The sequence below is a fragment of the Chiloscyllium plagiosum genome, unplaced genomic scaffold (genome assembly GCF_037043375.1).
Source record: "Chiloscyllium plagiosum isolate Xiang-an unplaced genomic scaffold, Cpla_swu_hap1 HiC_scaffold_27, whole genome shotgun sequence".
NCBI lineage: Eukaryota > Metazoa > Chordata > Chondrichthyes > Orectolobiformes > Hemiscylliidae > Chiloscyllium > Chiloscyllium plagiosum.
This window is the reverse complement of record NW_028270165.1, coordinates 53,470,719-53,490,382: the sequence shown is the minus strand read 5'-3', so window position 1 is coordinate 53,490,382 and position 19,664 is coordinate 53,470,719. Positions and strand designations below refer to the sequence as shown.

The following is a 19,664-nucleotide window of genomic DNA, read 5'->3' as shown; positions in this document are numbered from 1 at the left end:
GGCAATGTAGCATGGCCAATCCACCCTCACCCTTCACAGATTAACTACTCTCCGGGAAAAACAGCTCCTCCTCATCTCTACCTTAAATCTACTCCCTCTAATTTTATGGCCGAGTCTCATCCCCCAGCAGGAACTTCTAGACAGGGCAGGGAGCTGGTGGGCGTGGGTCGGGATGGCATGCTCTTCGGAGGGGTTGACTGGCCTACTTCCACACTGTAGAGATTGAATGATTTACTGCAGTCGTGTTTGCCCCGATCACAGCGCGCAGTACCTGCCACCTTCCACCAAATCAAAAGACAAGTCCCACCCTGCCCTCTCGTATGTGTGTTATCTGTCTGCTTAATCGTTTCCAGTGAATACGGCCCAAACCCCGCTGCTGTCAGTAAACTTTAAAATGCTCAGGAAACAATGAGGTATTGAAAACCGTAAGGTTTCTAATAATAACAGTGACTGATTCACTCATTCTGATGTACAGCAGTGGAAATACAATGCTGGAGGCTGAAAGAAATGAGCAGTTTAAAACAAGAACCCACCTAACCCTTCACTCATCTCCCCACTCAGCACACTGTCTTTACTGCCGGTAAACCTTAAAGCACTTCATCCCCACAGTGCAATGAATTCCCACTTTCCATTAAAATTCTGGATGTACTCATTCACTCAGTTGCTGTCCCACAAATTAAAGATTTCACTGTAACTTGTTCTGTGCAATGAACCAGAATTGATCAGGGACCTCGAAGTGAAGGAGCCATTGGGAAGTAGTGACCATAATACAATAAGGTTCAATCTGCAATTTGAGAAGGAGAGGGTACAATCGGAAGTGACAATATTTCTGTTGAATAAAGGGAACTATGCAGCTATGAGGGAGGAGCTGGCCAAAGTTCAATACCTTAGCAGGGATGACAGTGGAGGAACAATGGCAGATATTTCTGTGTATAATGCAGAAGATGCAGGATCAGTTCATTCCAAAAAGGAAGACAGATCCGAGGAGGAGGCATGGGTGGCCATGGCTGATGAGGGAAGTTAAGAAACATATAAAGTTAAAAGAGAAAAAGTATAACATAGCAAATATAAGTGGGAAAATGGAGGACTGGGAAGCTTTTAAAGAACAACAGAGGATAACTAAATCCTTCCTATTCATGTACCTATCCAGATGCCTTTTAAATGTTGTCATTATCTGGTAGTTTGTTACACACATGTAACATCCTCTGCATGAAAACCTTGCCGGTCACATCCCTTTTAAATCATTCCCCTCTCACCTCAAACATATGCCCTCTAGTTTTGGACTCCCCTACCCTGGGAAAAAAGTGCTTGGGTATTTACCCTATCCATGCCCCTCATAAACATCTATAAGATCACCCCCATAGCCTCCAATTCTCCAGGGAAAATATCCCTGGCCTCTTCAGCCTCTCACTGTAGGTCACAAGCATGGCAACAGCCTTGTAAATCTTCTCCAACCACTTCCAAAGTTTCACAACCTCTCATTTCTCTAAATTAAACTCCATCTGCCACTCCTTGGCTCATTGGCCCACCTGAACAATTCTAATGTATAATGAACTCTCTTTCCTCTCTTATTCCCTAGAAGCTGAAAATCTCCATCCCACATACTCTCTTTCCATTTGCCGAACCTAATCCCTGTTGTACCTCATCCTGAAGGGTCTGCTTCATGCTGACTAACAGGCCCACACTCAGGAGAGATCTAATTGAAACACACAAAATACTGAATGGCCTGGACACAGTGGACGTTGGGAAGATGTTTCCGTTGGTAGGAGAGACTCGGACCCGAGGGCACAGCCTCAGAGTAAAGAGAAGGCCTTTTAGAACATAGATAAACATAAAACTCTTCAGCCAGATAGTGGTGAATCTATGTAATTCATTGCCACAGAACGTTGCAGAGGCTAGGTCACTGAGTACATTTAAGACTGAGACATATGTTCTTGAGTACCAAGGGGATCGAGGGTTATGGAGAGAAAGCAAGAGAATGGGACTGAGAAACCTATGAGTCACAATTGAATGGTATGAGCAGACTTGATGGGCTGAATGGCCTACTTTCTGCTCCAATATCTTATAGTCTTTTGCTGTCCTGGACACAGTAAGAGAACGGGGAACAGAATTCGGCCATTTGGTCTTTCGAGCCTGCACCAGCATTGAACAGATCATAACTGGATATGAATCTAACTACATCTAAGTGGATAGGCTGGGACTTTTTCACTGGAGCACAGCAGGTTGCGAGGTGACCATATAGAGGTTTATAAAATCATGAAGGATATAGATGAGGTGAACGGCGGGTCTTCTTTCTCTAGGGTGGTTTCAAGATTAGGGAGCAAAGTTTGACGGTGAGTGGAGAAAGATTTTAAAAAGACATGAGGGGCACCAGTATTTTTTTTTTAAAAAACACAGAGCGTGGTTTGTGTGTGGAATAAATGTCCAGAGGAAGGATGCAGGTACCGTAACAACGTTTCAAAGAAATTTGGACAAGTACATGAATAGGAAATGGTTGGAGGGACATGTGCCAAACACAGGCAGCTGGGACTAATTTATGATTCGGAGATGCCGGTGTCGGACAGGGGTGTACCAAGTTAAAAATCACACAACACCAGGTTGTAGTCCAACAGGTTTAATTGGAAGCACACTAGCTTTCGGAGCGACGCTCCTTCATCAGGTGATAGTGGAGGGCTCGATCGTAACACAGAAATTATAGCAAAAATTTAGTGTGATGTAACTGAAATTATATATTGAAACATTGATTGTTAAGCCTTTCATCTATTAGAGTACAGTGATAGTTTCACTTCTTTCATGTGTAAATCACAAAACCCTTTTTTTTTAAAGTTGCATTCTCGGGTTGTTAACAGCTAACCCAAGAATGCAACTTTAAAAAAAAGGGGTTTGTGATTTACACATGAAAGAAGTGAAACTATCACGGTATTCTAACAGATGAAAGCCTTAACAGACAAACAATTCTTCAATGTATAATTTCAGTAACATCACACTGCAAATTTTTGCTATAAATTCTGTGTTACGATCGAGCCCTCCACAATCACCTGATGAAGGAGCGTCGCTTCGAAAGCTAGTGTGCTTGCAATTAAACCTGTTGGACTATAACCTGGTGTTGTGTGATCTTTAACTTGGGACTAATTTAGTTTGAGAACATAGTCAGCATGGACTAGTTGGACTGAAACTATTCTAAAACCATTTCCTTGCCTTCCCCCATAAACATCCACTTCTTTGTGTTCAAAAATCAGACGAACTCAGCCTTGAATACGTTCCCTAACTGCAGGGAGACATTCCTACTTCTGAACTCAATTCCTCTTGCTAATATACCACTTGCCTTGCTGATTGCTTGCTGCACCTGTCTGACAACTGGTACTGACTGGTGTGGAATGACGCTGAGCCCCCTTTGTACATTCACACATCATTCCTGATGAAGGGCTCATGCCCAAAACGTCAACTCTCCTACTCCTTGGATGCTGTCTGATCTGCTGTGCTTTTCCAGTGCCACACTTTTCGACTCTGATCTCCAGCATCTGCAGTCCTCACTTGCTCCACATCCCAATGCATCACCATTTAAACAAGACACCTCCTTTCTGCTTTTTTTTCACAGCAGAGGCTATAATTTTACATTGTGGTACTTAATTTGCCATGTTTTGCCAATTGTGGACTTCTCTACATCGGGGAGACTTGGGGAACAGTTCACCGAGCATCGTACCTGGGCCCACAGAGGCTGACCGGACCTCCCAGTCACCAGCCATTTTAATTCCCCTTCCCACTCCCTTTCTGACATAACCATCTTTGGCCTCCTCCCTTACCACAATGAATCAAACTGCAAATTGAAGGAACAACATCCCATCTTCCGTCCGGGCTGCGTGAGTTGGGAGGACTCAACATTGGGGAACTCAATTTCAAATAAGCTCCCTATCTTTCTAGCTCCTCCTCCTCCCATACACCAACCAGATTCCCTCCTCTCATTGATGGGGGCTAGAGGGTGGGGCTGGGGAGAACAGAAAGAGAATGGACGGGGGCAGGGTGGAGCTGTGGAGAACAGAGAGAGAGAATGGACGGAGCAAGCAGAGGGTGAGGGAGAGGAGAAGGACTTGGGGGGGAGAGAAAGGCCTGCGGGGCTGAGCGTGGGGGACCCAGAGAATGGGGGGAAGGGTCTGAGAGGGAGAATGTGGGGGTAGAGTGTTGGGGTGGGTAGAGTGTTGGGGGGGCAGAAGAGAGAATGGTGTGGGGTGCAGCATGTGACGAGAGACAGAGAATGGACGGGGACAGAGGGTGGGTGGAGAGAGAGAATGAGTGGCAAGGAGAGGGTGGGGGCGGTGGAAGAATGGACAGCAGCGAGTTGGTGGAGAGAGAGAATAGACAGGGAACAGAGAGATGGAGAGTGGAGGGTGAGGGGAGAGAGAGAGGATGGATGGGGGGGCAGAGGGTGGGGAGAGGAAAATGGACATGGGGCACTGTGGGTGGCAAGGTGGGAATGGACAGGAGGCGCTGTGGATGGACAGGGGATGCTGAGGGTGGTGGGGAACAGAGAGGAGGTGCTGTGGTAGCAAGAAGGGAATAAGTGACCTCAAGGACAATCTTTTTATGCAGAGGGTGGTGTGTGTGTGTGGAACAAGCTGCCAGGGAAGTGGTGGAGCTGGGTACAATTACAATATTTAAAAGGCATCTGGGAGGGATATGGGCTAAAGGCTGGAACTTGGGACTGGGTCAGCTTGGGACATCTGGTCAGCATGGATGAGTTGAACCAAAGGATCTGTTTCCGTGCAGTGTGTCTCTCGATGTCTATTATTCTATGATTGAAACCAGACCTTTTTACTGATAATCTTCCTGCTGGACTTTTGTACTGCACCCAGTTTCAGGAGATTTGTGGTGGGTACAAGTGGCACATGTCTCCTATCATGGGAATTCTGGAAAATATAAAAGGGCTGTGAAAAGTACTTCACCTTTGGGAACACTGGGTCTTGTGGAAGCAGGGCATTTGACAAATCTTTTCAGAGAAATTCTCTCCAACTGGTGGACTATAGACAGTTTTCCCACGGAATATTACACAGATATTAAGAATGTTACCTTCTGTGAAACATTTTCCTGAAAAATGCAGAAGAATTCAACTTGCTAACGTTAAACAAATGTTGGAGAGAAAGGAAACTGCCAAGATCAAAAGGCTGATGAATGTCAACATTTATCAGATTGTTTCTAGATCAGAAAAACCTGCACTGGAGACACCCTGAAGAGGGTTGTCTCATACCTATTCCTTCAATTAGTTTTGTATGTCTTAATTGTTAAGTTATACCTAGCACATGGAAAGATGGCTATGGTTTGTGGAGGTCAGTCATCTCGACTTCAGGACAACTCTGCAGGAGTTCATAGGCCGAACCATCTTCATCAATGACCTTCCTCCATCATAAGTTCAGAAGTGGAGATATCGCAATAATTGCAGATGTTCAGCACTATAAACAACTCCTCACAAACTGAAGCAGTTCAGTTTGAAATGCTACAAGATCTTAACCATATCCAATGGGCTGATGAGTGGCAAGTAACATGAATGAGGAGAAAGTGAGGTCTGCAGATGCTGGAGATCAAAGTTGAAACTTTATTGCTGGAACAGCACAGCAGGTCAGGCAGCATCCAGGGAACAGGAGATTCGACGTTTTGGGCACAGGCCCTTCTTCAGGAATGAGCAGAGAGTGTTCAGCAGGAGAAGATAAAAGGTAGGGAGGAGGGACTTGGAGGAGGGGCGTTGGAAATGTGATAGGTGGAAAGAGGTCAAGGTGAGGGTGATAGGTCGGAGTAGGATGGAGGCGGAGAGGTCAAGAAGAAGACTGCAGGTCAGGAAGGCGGTGCCGGGCTGGAGGGATTCGGCTGATACAAGGTGGGGGGAGGGGGGATGAAGAAACTGTTGAAGTCCAAGTTCATCCCCTGTGATTGGAGGGTTCCCAGTCGGAAGATAAGACGCTCCTCCTCCGACCGTCGCGTTGTTGTGGTTTGGCGGTGGATGAGTCCAATGACCTGCATATCCTCGGTGGAGTGGGAGGGGGAGTTGAAATGCTGTGCTACAGGGTGGTTGGGTTGGTTCGTCCGGGTGGCCCAGAGGTGCTCTCTGAATTGCTCCGCAAGTAGGCGGCCTGTCTCCCCAATATAGAGGAGGCCACACCGGCTGCAGCGGATGCAGTAGATGATGTGGGTGGAGGTGCAGGTGAATCTGTGGCGGATATGGAAGTTTCCTTTGGGGCCTTGGAGAGAAGTGAGGGGGGAGGTGTGGGCGCAAGTGTTGCACCTCCTGCGGTTGCAAGGGAAGGTGCCGGGAGTGGAGGTTGGGTCGGTGGGGGGTGTGGATCTGACAAGGGAGTCGCGGAGGGAGTGGTCTCTACGGAAAGCTGATAGGGGAGGGGAGGGAAATATATCCTTGGTGCTGGGGTCTGTTTGGAGGTGGCGGAAGTGACGGCGGATGATGCGCTGTACATGGAGATTGGTGGGGTGGTAGGTGAGGACCAGTGGGGTTCTGTCCTGGTGGCGGTTGGAGGGGCGGGGCTCAAGGGCGGAGGAGCGGGAAGTGGAGGAGATGAAGTAACATGAATGCCATGCAAATGTCACAGAATGACTCATCCCCAAAAGAGATAATCTGACCACTGACCTGTGATATCAACAATGTTACTGTCACTAAATACCCCACGATCAACATCCTTGGGGTTTGCCATTGAACAGAAACTCAACTAGATGAACCATATATACACAGTGGCTACAAGAGCAGGTCAGAGGCCAGAAATACTGTAGTGAGTAACTCACCTCCTGACTCTCCAAAACGTGTCCCAACTTCTACAAGCCACTAGTCAGCAGTGTAATAGAATACTCCCCACTAGCTTGGATGGGGTTGTATTTGAAATGCTTCATACCATCCAGGTCAATGTTGCCTGCTTGATTGGTACCATACCCACTGTTCAGAAGCAGTAGTGTGTAGTATCTACAAGATGCACTGCAAAAATTTACCAAAGCACCTGACAAATTGCCTTTCAAACTAACAACCACTTCCATCTAGAAGGACCAGGAAAACAGATACATGGGAACACAACCTCTTGCAAGTACCCCTCCAAACCACTCAACATCTTGACTTGGAAATGTATTACTGTTCCTTCAGTGTCACTGGTCCAAATCCTGGAATTCCTTCCCTCAAGACGTTGTGGGTCACCGTACAGGATGTGGACTGCAACGGTTCAAGAAGGCAGCTCATCACCACATTCTCAAGGAGAACCAAATGCTGGCCAGCCAGCGATGCCCATGTACCAGAAGTAGATTTTAATAAATAATTGAAACAGAGGGTTGGAATCTGCAAACTAAAGAAAATCAACGTTAAGAAGGGTCAGGTGGAGGGCATTGATTCGGTGCTTATTTGAGAGCAGATAAAAAGCGATTATACTGACACTGAATTGGAACTAGAGTTTGGAGTTAAACACCTGCAGTGTTCCACTCAATGTATAAATCTAAAATCGATGAATAATTTACCCCTGACGTGTACTTCATTAACACGTGAATAGGACAGTTAAGAGGGCATATGGGATACTGGATTTCATGGCATTAATGGCGCCTTCAGTTCCCACGATCCCATGCGATCGAGAAATCTCTCTCCGGGCCCCTGGTAGTGCGCATGCGTGCGGTGAGGTAAAGTTACTGAGTGTGGGAGAGGAATGGCGCCGGCGGCTGAAGGAACAAGAACAGGAGCCGCTGGAAAAGCTGAGCAGGTCCGGCAGCTCGTGTCGGGAGGAATGTGAGGAGGTGTTTCGGGTCCGGGGATCCTCCTTCAGAACAGGACCAGGTTTCAGAAACATCCCGGGGAGAGGAGACAGTGAGACAGGGTAGGATTGGGAACCGCGGGAGGAGGGAGACTGGGGAGTTTATAAACTCCGAGGGGGAGGCCTGAGGCCGTGAAAAAAGCCTCCCCAGGCCCACTTCACCACCGAAGGAGCTCTCGTGTTGCCCGGGTAACAGGACGCCATCTTTGTAAGGATAAGGCGCATGTTGACTTGGGGCGGGGAGCGCGGGCGGCCATCTTGGTGAGGGCACCATCAGCTGTCATTTCCGGGAGAGAAGTGACAGTTGGTGTCATTCAACTAGAATTTCCTCATTTCACTCTGAGAGACCTGGCCCTGAGCTTGGTCTGTGTGGTCTTAAAACAGGAAAAAGGAATGGGAGAGAGAGAGAGAGAGAGATCTAGAATGACACGCAGGCGGACTGTGAATTTGAGGTGAATGAATCTGATCATTTGTGGAGCTGGAACAGAAACTGGGTACTTCCAAGATCGCAGTGACCAGGAGAGCATTGATGTGTTGATGTTGTTTTCAGTTTGGAGACAGGAGAAAAGAGAATGCCAGGATTGGAGGAAAGACATGATGAAGATGGATTTGAAATTCAATGCAGGGGGAGGGATAACTTGAGCCAGCACCCAGCCCATATCCCTCCGAACCCTTCCTGTTCACATACCCATCCAGATGCCTTTTAAATGTTGCAATTGCACGAGCCTCCTCCACTTCCTCCAGCAGCTCATTCCATACACTTACCACTCTCTGCATGAAAAAGTTGCCGCTTACATCTCCTTTAAATCTTTCCCCTCTCACCCTAAACCTATGTTCTAGAGTTATCAACTACCCCACCCCAGGGAGAAGACTTTGTCTATTTATTCTATCCGTGCACCTCATCATTTTATAAACCTTTATAAGGTCACCCCTCAGCGTCCGACTCTCCACGGAAAACCGCCAGCATGGGCGGCACGGCCAGGGGCGGCACGGTGGCAAAGTGGTTAGCACTGCTGCCTCACAGCGCCAGAGACCCGGGTTCAATTCCCGACTCAGGTGACTGATTGTGTGGAGTTTGCACGTTCTCCCCGTGTCTGCGTGGGTTTCCTCTGGGTGCTCCGGTTTCCTCCCACAGTCCAAAGATGTGCGGGTCAGGTGAATTGGCCATGCTAAATTGCCCGTAGTGTTGGTTAAAGGGGTAAATGTAGGGGTATGGGTGGGTTGTGCTTCGGCGCGTCGGTGTGGACTTGTTGGGCCGAAGGGCCTGTTTCCACACTGTAAGTAATCTAATCTAATCATATTTAACTTCTCCCTTTCGCTCAAATCCCTCAACCCTAGCATGGAATGTTACCTGTGTTTTGTGATGATAGAAGCAACATATGTGGTTAATTGGTCTGCCATCTCTTTGTTCCACATGAGAACTTTGCCTTTTCTCATTGTTATTGTTTTCTCTAATTTTCTTTCCTCTTCACATACCCCATTTTCCCCTTTTGACCAATCCTTTTGTTGAAACCTGAACTGCTCCCAGTCTTCAGATCTGCTACTTTATTTTGAGCCAATTTGTACGCCACTCCTTTGGATCTAGTCCTATCCATCATGTCCCTTGTTAGCCGTGGCTGTGTCACCTTCTGTGTTTTATTTTTTCAGACAGGAATGGACAACTGTTGCAGTTCCTCCAGGTGCTCTTTAAATGTTTGTCATTGCTTTCAATAATGTTCCTTCATTTGTTGTGGCCTGTTTGTACCTCTGCCATTGTAATTTCCTTGCTTTAGATTTAAGTTCCCAATCACAGAATCACCTCTGTTCGTCTCCATTTTAATGGAAAGTTCTCTCACTCAGTTCTTCACTCTTCCGCAAGAGGCCTCTTACAGCTACATTGCCAATTATTCCCTTCTCATGAAGAAATTAATATTTTGGAATTAAATTGCCATTGTTCAGCAGAACCATAGCCACTTTTGGAATGTTGTGTGCAGTTCTGGTCTCAGTCCTATCAGAAGGATGTTGTGAAACTTGAAAGGGTTCAGAAAAGATTTACAAGGATGTTGCCAGGGTTGGGGGGTTTGAGTGAAATGGAGAGGCCAAGCAGACTGAGGCTGTTTCCCCTTGCGCGCTGGAGGCTGAAGTTGATAAAATCATGAGAGGCGTGGATGGGGTAAATAGTCAAGGTCTTTTCCTTGAGATGGGATACTCCAGAATGTAAGGGTAATAGGTTCAGGGTGGGCAGGTGGGGTGGGGAAGGGAAGGTTTAAAAGGGACGTAAGGGGCAGCTTTTTCATTCAGAGGGTGGTGTGTGTAAGGAATGAGCTGCCAGAGGAAATGGTGGAGGCTGGTGCAATCACAACATTTAAAAGGTATCTGGATGGGTATATGAACAGGAAGGGGTTAAAGGAAAATGGGCCAAGTGCTGGCAAACGGGCCTAGATTGTTTCTGGATACCTGATCGGCATGTTAACTTTCTCTCTGGTGTCGGTGTCAATACCTTGATGTCTCCTTTTCTCCCCCTTCCTGGGGATGTTAACCATTTCATGTCTCATTATTCGTCAAGAAGCTGCATTGCAGGTTCACCCTGAATTGACACAGTATTTGTTTCCCAAAATCAGACCTGTTCAGTCTCAGCAGTATTCCAATATTGGGAAAGATATCAACTTTCAGGTGGAGTTATCCAAAATTCAGAGAGATGTCAGACTTGACATTTTTGCTTTTCTGCCCCTGTAAGATCCTGAATCAGCACCTTCAGGAGAATTAGCGCAGAGTGAGAACAGAGGGGGAGAGAGAGAGAGAGAGAGAGAGAGAGAGAGTGGGATGATGCTTTCAATTTTGTGGAGTAACAAAAGAAAAAAACGTTTTGCAGAAAGTAGAGTTGCTTGTTCTGAATTTCTACCCTGCACTGACAGTGATGATTTTTGTAATCTCTTTTTACAGATTATTTGAAGATCTGAATTTGGAAGTTTCAAAATCAACAGATGAAGGGCTTATGCTTGAAACATCGACTCTCCTGCTCCTCGGATGCTGCCTGACCTGCTGTGCTTTTCCAGCGTCGCACTTTTCGACACTGAGTGTCCAGTGTCTGCAGTCCTCACTTTGATGTCAACGTCGGACAGTCACTCAATCCATTGGGAACGCAACAACTTTCGACTGTGATTCTGTGAGAAGGAGCAAAGCTTTTTGGTTCCTGTTTCTGTATGTTTTCAGAATCAGTGGGACTGGATGAGAGACCGTACTGTTGCAGTGCACTGAGTGTGGAGCCAGAAATAGTTATACAGCCTGGAAAGAGGGAATCACGGCAGGGAGGGGCTCTACACATTTTTGTGCGTAGTTTTGGCCATGGAAAGGCCTGAGCGATCCCGCTCCATAGAGAAACCATGTAAGTGTGGTGACTGTGGGAAACGTTTCCATTTCCCGTCTGCCCTGGAGACTCATCGGCGCACTCACACCGGGGAGAGGCCGTTCCCCTGCACAGAGTGCGGTAAGGCCTTCAGCAATTCCTCTGACCTGCTGAAGCACCAACGGGTCCACACGGGGGAGAGACCCTTCAGCTGTCCCGAATGCAGGAAGGGCTTTACCCAGGCCTCCAGTCTGCTGACCCACTGGCAGGTCCACACCGGGGAGAGGCCGTTCCTTTGCACCAAGTGCAGGAAGGCCTTCAGCAATTCCTCAGCCCTGCTGAGGCATCAGCGGGGCCACACTGGGGAAAGGCCCTTCAGCTGCCCTGAGTGTGGGAAGGTATTTAGCAATTCCTCTGCCCTGCTGAGGCATCAGCGGGTCCACACGGGGGAGAGGCCCTTCAGCTGCCCCGAGTGCGGGAAGGCCTTCAGTAATTCCTCCGACAGACTGAAGCACCAGCGGGTCCACACTGGAGAGAAGCCCTTCAGCTGCCCCAAATGCGGGAAGGGCTTTACCCATGCCTCCACCTTGCTGACCCATCGGCGGGTCCACACCGGGGAGAGGCCCTTCACCTGCCCCGAGTGCGGGAAAGCCTTCAGCAATTCATCCGACAGACTGAAGCACCAGCGGGTCCACACTGGGGAGAGACCCTTCAGCTGCCCTGAGTGTGGGAAGGGCTTTACACAGGCCTCCACCCTGCTGGCCCACCAGCGGGTCCACACTGGGGAGTGGCCATTCACCTGCTCTCAGTGTGGGAAGGGATTCACCCGCTCTTCCCACCTGCAGAGGCACCAGCGGGTTCACGTGCCATGGCAGGGGGATTGAAGGATGAATGGCAGAGTCCCATTATCGACTGAACCCCTGGGTTTGAATCCCGTCGTGGCAGATGGCGGAATTGGAATTTGGTCAGAATTCTGGAGTTCGGAATCTAACGATGAAACCATTTTTGGGGGCGGGGGTGTGAGATCCCCCATCTGAATCACTCATGCCCTTTTTCGGAAAGGAAACTGCCATTGCAGGAAAGGATTCACTCAGTTGTCCCAGCTGCATCCTTTACCCGGGTGGCCGACATGTGACTCCAGACCCAGAGCAGTGTGGTTGACTCCCCCACCTGCAGAAATGAATAGGGAGAAACTCACTTGGATACAGGGTCTGGGTTGAAATTGCTGAGTGAGGCAATACTTCCTACGGGTTAAGGCTGTACCAAGGATCCAATTACAAAGGGATAACTTGGTGCTGACTAATAGTAAAGAAAGTGGAGGGTGGGGGGACTGTGTACTCTTTGACCTTGATCTGTTTTTAAAAAAATAAGCTACTTTTTCTACGCCTTTTTGCTGGGGAAATCTGAAGCTGTAATAAAGTTGGGTCTTGATAAAGGTTACCTGAACTTACTGCCGGGCTGAGACTTTCATTGAAAGCTTTGAGCTCCAAGGGGTTTTTGTTTTAAAGCTGCTCATTTCTTTCAGCCTCCTGCGCTGAGTTTCCAATGGCATGTATCAGATGGAGCAGTGAATGAGTAGCTAGTATCATTAAAAATTGTAAAGTTTTCATGAGTGCAGGTATTGCGTCATTTCATCAGCATTGTAAGGTTTACTGGCAGCACCGGGAGGTGTGGGCTGCCTTCACTAGAAATGATGTGGAGGAGCCAGAGATGGACTGGGTTGGATCAAGTTAAAAAAAATCACACATCAGGTTATAGTGCTTTATTTGGAACCACTAGCTTTCGGAGCGCTGCTCCGTCATCAGGAAGCTGTGGAACAGGATCATAAGGCAGAATTTATAGCAAAAGATCACAGTATAGTGCAACTGATCGGATATATTGAACAAACCTAGATTGTTGTGAAGTCTTTTGTCTTTTAGAATAGGTTGCAAATTTTAGTTCATTAATGTGTAAATCCCAGAAAGTCTTTGAAGTCAGATTCTCGAGATGACTTAAGGTTTTATATAAATAGGTTTCATCTCAGTTCAGACAATAATGAAATGTGTGAGGTTTGAGTCTGTCTGTATCCCAATCTTGGTTCTATTTCCAAAGTAGGAATTTACAAATATTACATGTATCAACTGCCTGCAGGTTGTTTGCTTTTTGATCAAAATTGAATGTATCTGCAAATGCAAATTCACCCCATAGACCTGTGTGTGCATGAGAGAGTGTGTGTGCATGAGAGCGCGTGTGTCTGTTTGCGTGTGTGCATGCTTGAAGGGTGAGTGTGATGGAGGAGAAGGCTGTGAGAGGGTGTGAGTGTCTCAGAGAGAGCATGTGTATGAGAGAGGTATGGATAAAAGCGAGGGGTTGCATTTTGCTAAAACAAGGAAGGGCAGGATTTGTATAGTTAATGATAGGGCCCTGGGTTGCGTTGTAGAACAGAGACATGGTGGGTTACAGGTACATTGTTCTATGAAAGTTGCATCATTGGTAGACAGGGTGGTTAAGAGGCGTTCAGTACACTTGCCTTCATTGTTCACAGCGTTGTGTATAGGAGTTGGGACATCATGTTGGTAAGACCACTTTCAGAGTACTGAGTACAGTTCTTTTTGCCCTGTTATAGCATGTCAGAGAAATTTGCCCAATAAGTTAGAGATCACAAAGCACAATTCAAAGTGAAATTGACAAACACTTTATTACAAGCAATGTCACTGGAAGAGAAACTGACTAGGCTGACACAGAATTGACAGTCTGTACAGGTAGATCAGAATTTCTCTTCTAAGAGCTGAGGATGAGACCAGTTTTTATAATAATGCTGTACAATAAGGCTGATTAAGAAATGGGGAATATACAATGTATCTGGGAATGGAGTAATCTAGTTACAAGGATGCTAATTGGAAAACAGTTATTGGATGAATGTCCTGTTCCTTCACACAGTGTAACATCCTGACTATCGATGGTTCCATTCCTCTTCACAGGTCGGTGTTAACTTCTCCTCTGAAGTGGTGAGGTGCTTCCATTTCTTGTTCTGGAAGCAAGTCCTTGCTGGTGCCTCTCTGTCTGACCTGCTCTTTGTGTGGCTTTGGTATTGTTGGGTTGTGAAACTGCCCTTGGGGCTTTGAGATACCTTTGGTGCTCTGTCATTCTAGTGAGGTTGAAGTGCATTCCTTTGTCCGTGTGTGCTGTCAGGTTTGGCTTGCGAGCCTGCATGGGCATTCTGGGTATTTTAGGTACAGTTTGGCCAATTTTGCTTTTGTGGGTTGGCAGAGTGGCAGATCTTTTTCCACAACTTCCCCTCCCTTTTCTTTTTGTTTTGCTCAGGGGAGGGACGAGAAGGGGCAATGTAGCCGGAGCCAGGGGAATTGTCGGGTGGGGGTCTCGGTATCAGACAGATAGCTCTCTGTGTCCGAGTCTGGTCCAGGAGAGGCTATTTTAGGGGCAGCGATGTTCTCCCAGTGGATCTGTGCTCGCTGAGTGGTGAGGGGGCCAGAGGGTAACAGAATTGTACATAGGTGTGAACAGCACAGTCGGATAGCCATGGCTAGCACTCTAAGCCTGGCAATGATTGTGATGAGGGCTATCAGTCCCTGCAGTCAGGCTCTGCGCGTGCCCTCTTTCACAGCGAGTAGGTAGTCCAGGGCTATCGTGTTCTGCAGAGTCACAGTACAGATGGCAACAGCCTCCACATTCAGCTGGGCGAATGCGTCTGCTGTGGAGTTTGCCACCTCCTGTACTGTGACAGCGAGTTTGTGGGATTCTACCTGTAACTGTAAGGGTGCAGAGTGGGGTGACATCAGGTAGAGAGCTGCTTCAATGGCAGCGAGGGCTCGTCTACTGCCTGGCATGGGCTTTGGGAAAGGAGGGGACTGGGAGTGAAAAATTAATGGTACCGCATACCCAACATTGTAGCTCCCTGTCCAGGACAGCAGTAGGCTTTGTGGCCACAGATAAAATAGGTGCCATTGTCGGTCTGGAGATGGAGTGTCTGGGTCCCTGTCCAACTGGTGAGGAAGGTGGTATTCTGGGTGATCCTGTTGAGGACCTGTCGGTTTAAAATGCTGCCTTCTGCAGCGGATCGGCGTGCTGCGGGAGTTAGGAGCAGGGAGTCAGTGCACCAGCTCCAGTCAGCCTCCCATCCAGATGGCTGTGTGTGTTTCAAACAGATGGAACCTGCAGGTGGCCCGTGTGTGTTAGTGTCAGCAATGGTCAGGGCTAAGGGCTCATGGGAGAGGTTGTAGGCCGGGTAAAAGCACCCTTTATATTTTTCCAGGTGGTAACCTGCAGACCTCCAGCGGACTGGACTGTTGCCCCCATATTTGGTCATTGATGGTGGTATTTTGAGTGTGGTAACTTCAGGGGACCTGTCTGGCTCCAGGCACCATTCCACCATGACAGAGATATTTAACGGGATTGAGGCTAAGGAAATACCCCCCGTGAGAGTGGACAGGGACCTAGTGCAGACCCAGCAGCGGGTCTGATTAAATAGCATACCCATGAGCCATTTTGAGGAAGGTGTTGGCCTGCAAATCACAGTGGATTATGAAATGTGCTGCCCCTTGGGTCTGTTTACCAGCAAGCCACAGTGTGATGGTCAGACAGATCAGATGGTGATGGCTGCCGCGAGCAGCTGGATTCATCCTCTGTGTTCGGAGTGGTGCCTTCCTCTGTGTGGTCCCTGTTCAGAGGTTGTGGAGCCCTCTTGCAGCGGGTGGTATGTGTCCATTCGGGCCATCCTTCCGGTTTCACAGCAGTCCGAGTTGTCATCAGGATCAGGTACAGACCTTTCCACCGAGGGGAGAGAGAATCTTTTTCTAGTGATTTGATCATGACATAGTCCCCAGATTAGAACAGATGAATGGGCAATGATTGGGGTGGAGAAGGGCTTATGCCCGAAACGTAGATTCTCCTGTTCCCTGGATGCTGCCTGACCTGCTGCGCTTTTCCAGCAACACATTTTCGGCTCTGATCTCCAGCATCTGCAGACCTCACTTTCTCCTCAATGATTGGGGTGTGGGCAATGCAGCCCTGACCTGGTTGTGTGAGCACTAATGCTCCTGCTTAGGGCCTGGACATACTCTAGTGGGGCCTGAAGAAGGGCCTGTGCCCGAAACGTCGAATCTCCTGTTCCCTGGATGCTGCCTGACCTGCTGTGCTGTTCCAGCAATAAAGTTTCAACCTCTTGTGTCAGAAGCAGGGTTGTGTCTGTGGTGAGTGTCAGGGGTCTGGTGGCAGTGGGCATAGGCTGCCCCATAAGTACTTGAAAAGGGGTGAGCACAGCTGTTCAGTTTGGCTGCGCATGTGTAGCATAGAGGGCAAGTGGCAAGGTGTCTGACCAGGTCAGTCCTGTTTTCTGGGTGGTTTTAGTCAGTGTGGTCTTCAGGATGCCATTCATCTGCTCGACCATGCCTGACAACGGGTTGGTTGGGGATGGGGTGTCGCTGTGGTATCCCTTGTGCCTCGCTAATGCCGGTCACGAGCTAAGCCGTGAGTGAGTCCCCCTCTCCGTCTTTATGCCACTGGGAACTCCAAATCTGGGGATGACATCCTTTAGGAGGCATTTTACTATACATGTATCATCCTTTCTTATGGGAAATGCTTCGACCCATTTGGAGAACATGTCTCTGATGACCACGATGTACTTGTAACCCTGTTTTTGGGGCATGTGTGTGAAGTCAATCTGTAAGAGGCTGAAAGGCCCCTCAGGAACTGGCAGGTACTTGGCAACTGGCTTCCCTGCATTGTTCTGCAGGCAGATGAGGCACTGTGACAGCAGGTCTTGGGCAACGGCAGTGAATCCTGGTGCATACCAGGACTGCATTACAGTGTGTATAATGCCCCTCTTGCCTGTATGGCCAATGCTGTGGGCTGCTAGGGCCAGTGTGTGTAGGTTGAAACTTTATTGCTGGAACAGCACAGCAGGTCAGGCAGCATCCAGGGAACAGGAGATTCGACGTTTCGGGCACAGGCCCTTCTTCAGGAATGAGCAGAGAGTGTTCAGCAGGAGAAGATAAAAGGTAGGGAGGAGGGACTTGGAGGAGGGGTGTTGGAAATGTGATAGGTGGAAAGAGGTCAAGGTGAGGGTGATAGGTCGGAGTAGGATGGAGGCGGAGAGGTCAAGAAGAAGACTGCAGGTCAGGAAGGCGGTGCCAGGCTGGAGGGATCCGGCTGAGACAAGGTGGGGGGAGGGGGGATGAAGAAACTGGTGAAGTCCAAGTTCATCCCCTGCGGTTGGAGGGTTCCACCCGGATCCCTCCAGCCCGGCACCGCCTTCCTGACCTGCAGTCTTCTTCTTGACCTCTCCGCCTCCATCCTACTCCGACCTATCACCCTCACCTTGACCTCTTTCCACCTATCACATTTCCAACGCCCCTCCTCCAAGTCCCTCCTCCCTACCTTTTATCTTCTCCTGCTGAACACTCTCTGCTCATTCCTGAAGAAGGGCCTGTGCCCGAAACGTCGAATCACCTGTTCCCTGGATGCTGCCTGACCTGCTGTGCTGTTCCAGCAATAAAGTTTCAACTTTGATCTCCAGCATCTGCAGACCTCACTTTCTCCCAGTGTGTGTAGGTGGGCACTTGGGCAAATGATGCGGCCATCAGGGTGTATTAGCAGGTTGAGGGAAGGAGATTGTGTGGCCCCAATGCAGGCCCAACTGTCCTTTTCCTGCTGTGGAGCAGTTTCTTGGGTAGCTTGCACAGCCTCCATGGGGTCAGGGAATACTGGGGCCTGTGCTATTCTGGGAGCCTGCAGGATGTAGATGGTGGGGTGCAGTGCAACTTCCGGGCTGCTGTGTCAGCTGAGGCTTTCCCGAGGGTGACCGGGTCAGTGGCTGAGATATGGGCACAGCATTTGATAATTGCTAGGGCTGAGGGTAACAGGGCTGCTTCCAGGAGATCAGAAATTAGCGTAGCGTGTTGTAGTGGCCTCCCTGCTGACGTGACGAAGCCTCTCTGTTTCCAGAATGTGCCAAAATCGTGGATGACTCCGGCATATCTGGAGTCAGGATAAATGTTTGCTGTGTGTCCTTTAGCAATGACACAAGCCCTAGTGAGTGCAAACAGCTCTGCAGCTTGTGCAGATGTGCCATTTGGCAGTGCAGCTGACTCTAGAACTGTGAAAGGAGTGCAGAGGGTACATCCTGCCAGTGTGCAGTGGTCTGAGGGCCTGAAGGATGAGCCATATGTGTAGAATATGAGGTCAGAGTTGTCTAGAGGTGTTTCAGAGAGGTCAGGGCATGGGGCAACGACCTGCTGGACAAGGTCTAAACAGTTGTGTTCATCCGTAATAGTGGTCAGAGTGAGTGGAAGCAGGTTGGTGGGGTTCAGGGCAGGGGCACGTTGTAGGGACAGGATGGCTTTGGATAGTAAAGCAACCTCATATCCAATTCTCTGGGTGGCAGTGAAATGTTGCTGCTGGAAATGGAGTAATCTAGTTACAATGATGCTAATCGGAAAACAGTTATCAGAGGAATGTCCTAATTCTCTACACAAAGCAACATTCTGACAGTATCGATGGATCAGGAGCTTCCATTCCTCTTCGCAGGTAGGTGCTAATGTCTCCTCTGAAGCGGTGAGGTGCTTCCATTGTCCTGTCCTGGGAGCAATGCTCTTGCTGGTGCCTCTCTGTCTGACCTGTCCTTTGTGTGGGTTTGGTATTGCTGGGTTGTGAAACTGCCCTCAGGGCTTTGGGATAGCTGTGGTACTCTGTCATTGTTAGTGGGTGCTTGAGGTGTACAGGTATTCCCTTGTCTGCAAGTGCTGTCTAGTTTCGCTTGTCAGCCTGCTTGGTCCCTGCTAAGATATTCTGGGTGTTTTGGTACAGTTTGGCCAATTTTGCTTTTGTGGGCCTATTGTGGGTTGCCAGGGTGGCAGATCTTTTCCCACATACAATTACCAGGAATACTTGGAATCCTGAGAAGGATTCAAGTGAATCCTAGAGAGATGTTGCATCCCTTGGACTATTCCCAGAAAGTGAATAAACGATCAAGACTCCAGTTATTTGGTAATTTTTATTTGTTTAAAAATGTGAATACTTAATGAAGAGTTCTCCCAGTTAATCATTGGGTATTCAAATTTCTCTTCAGAATTAAAGATCATAACAAAACTGGGTGTCATTGTGGGATGTTGAATCTGTAGTATGTGCTTGGTAAAATTTGGATGAACAATATTTCAAAGTGAATTTTATCATGTTAAGTACCAAGACTTTCTGGAGAGGAAAGATTTGCCCTTGTGTGTTTTGCAACACTTAATCAAGGTCAGTTCAATAGAATACGCAGACAAGTTGATGCTCGAGTTGAGAGCTGTGGCAAAATATCAGAAATAATGCAGGCAGTAGCACGGCAATTAGGGTTAGAAAGTTAGCTAAAAGAATTATAAAAACAGGTTGGAAAGTTTTGTCAGCTTTTCTTAAAAAAAGTTAACAAAATGAGTCTGGGGATTCAGTAACGGAGGATAAAGAGATGGCACATGAATTGAAAAGAGTTTGAATCTGACTTCACTAGAGAGGATACAAATAACACCCTGGAACTAGCTGTAAATCAGGAATTGAAAGGGAGGGAGGAACTGAAAAAAAATTAC

General features: G+C 48.1%; 1 protein-coding gene across 1 annotated transcript; it reads left to right on the top strand.

Annotated features, from left to right (window-relative positions):
• Positions 1 to 7,716: 7,716 nt before the first annotated feature.
• On the top strand, positions 7,717 to 11,990 carry LOC148144095 (uncharacterized). Its single transcript, XM_087974584.1, has 2 exons — positions 7,717 to 7,844; positions 10,704 to 11,990. Exon 2 carries the CDS (start codon positions 11,106 to 11,108, stop codon positions 11,988 to 11,990), a length of 885 nt encoding a protein of 294 aa, XP_087830710.1. The 5' UTR covers positions 7,717 to 7,844; positions 10,704 to 11,105.
• Positions 11,991 to 19,664: the final 7,674 nt, after the last annotated feature.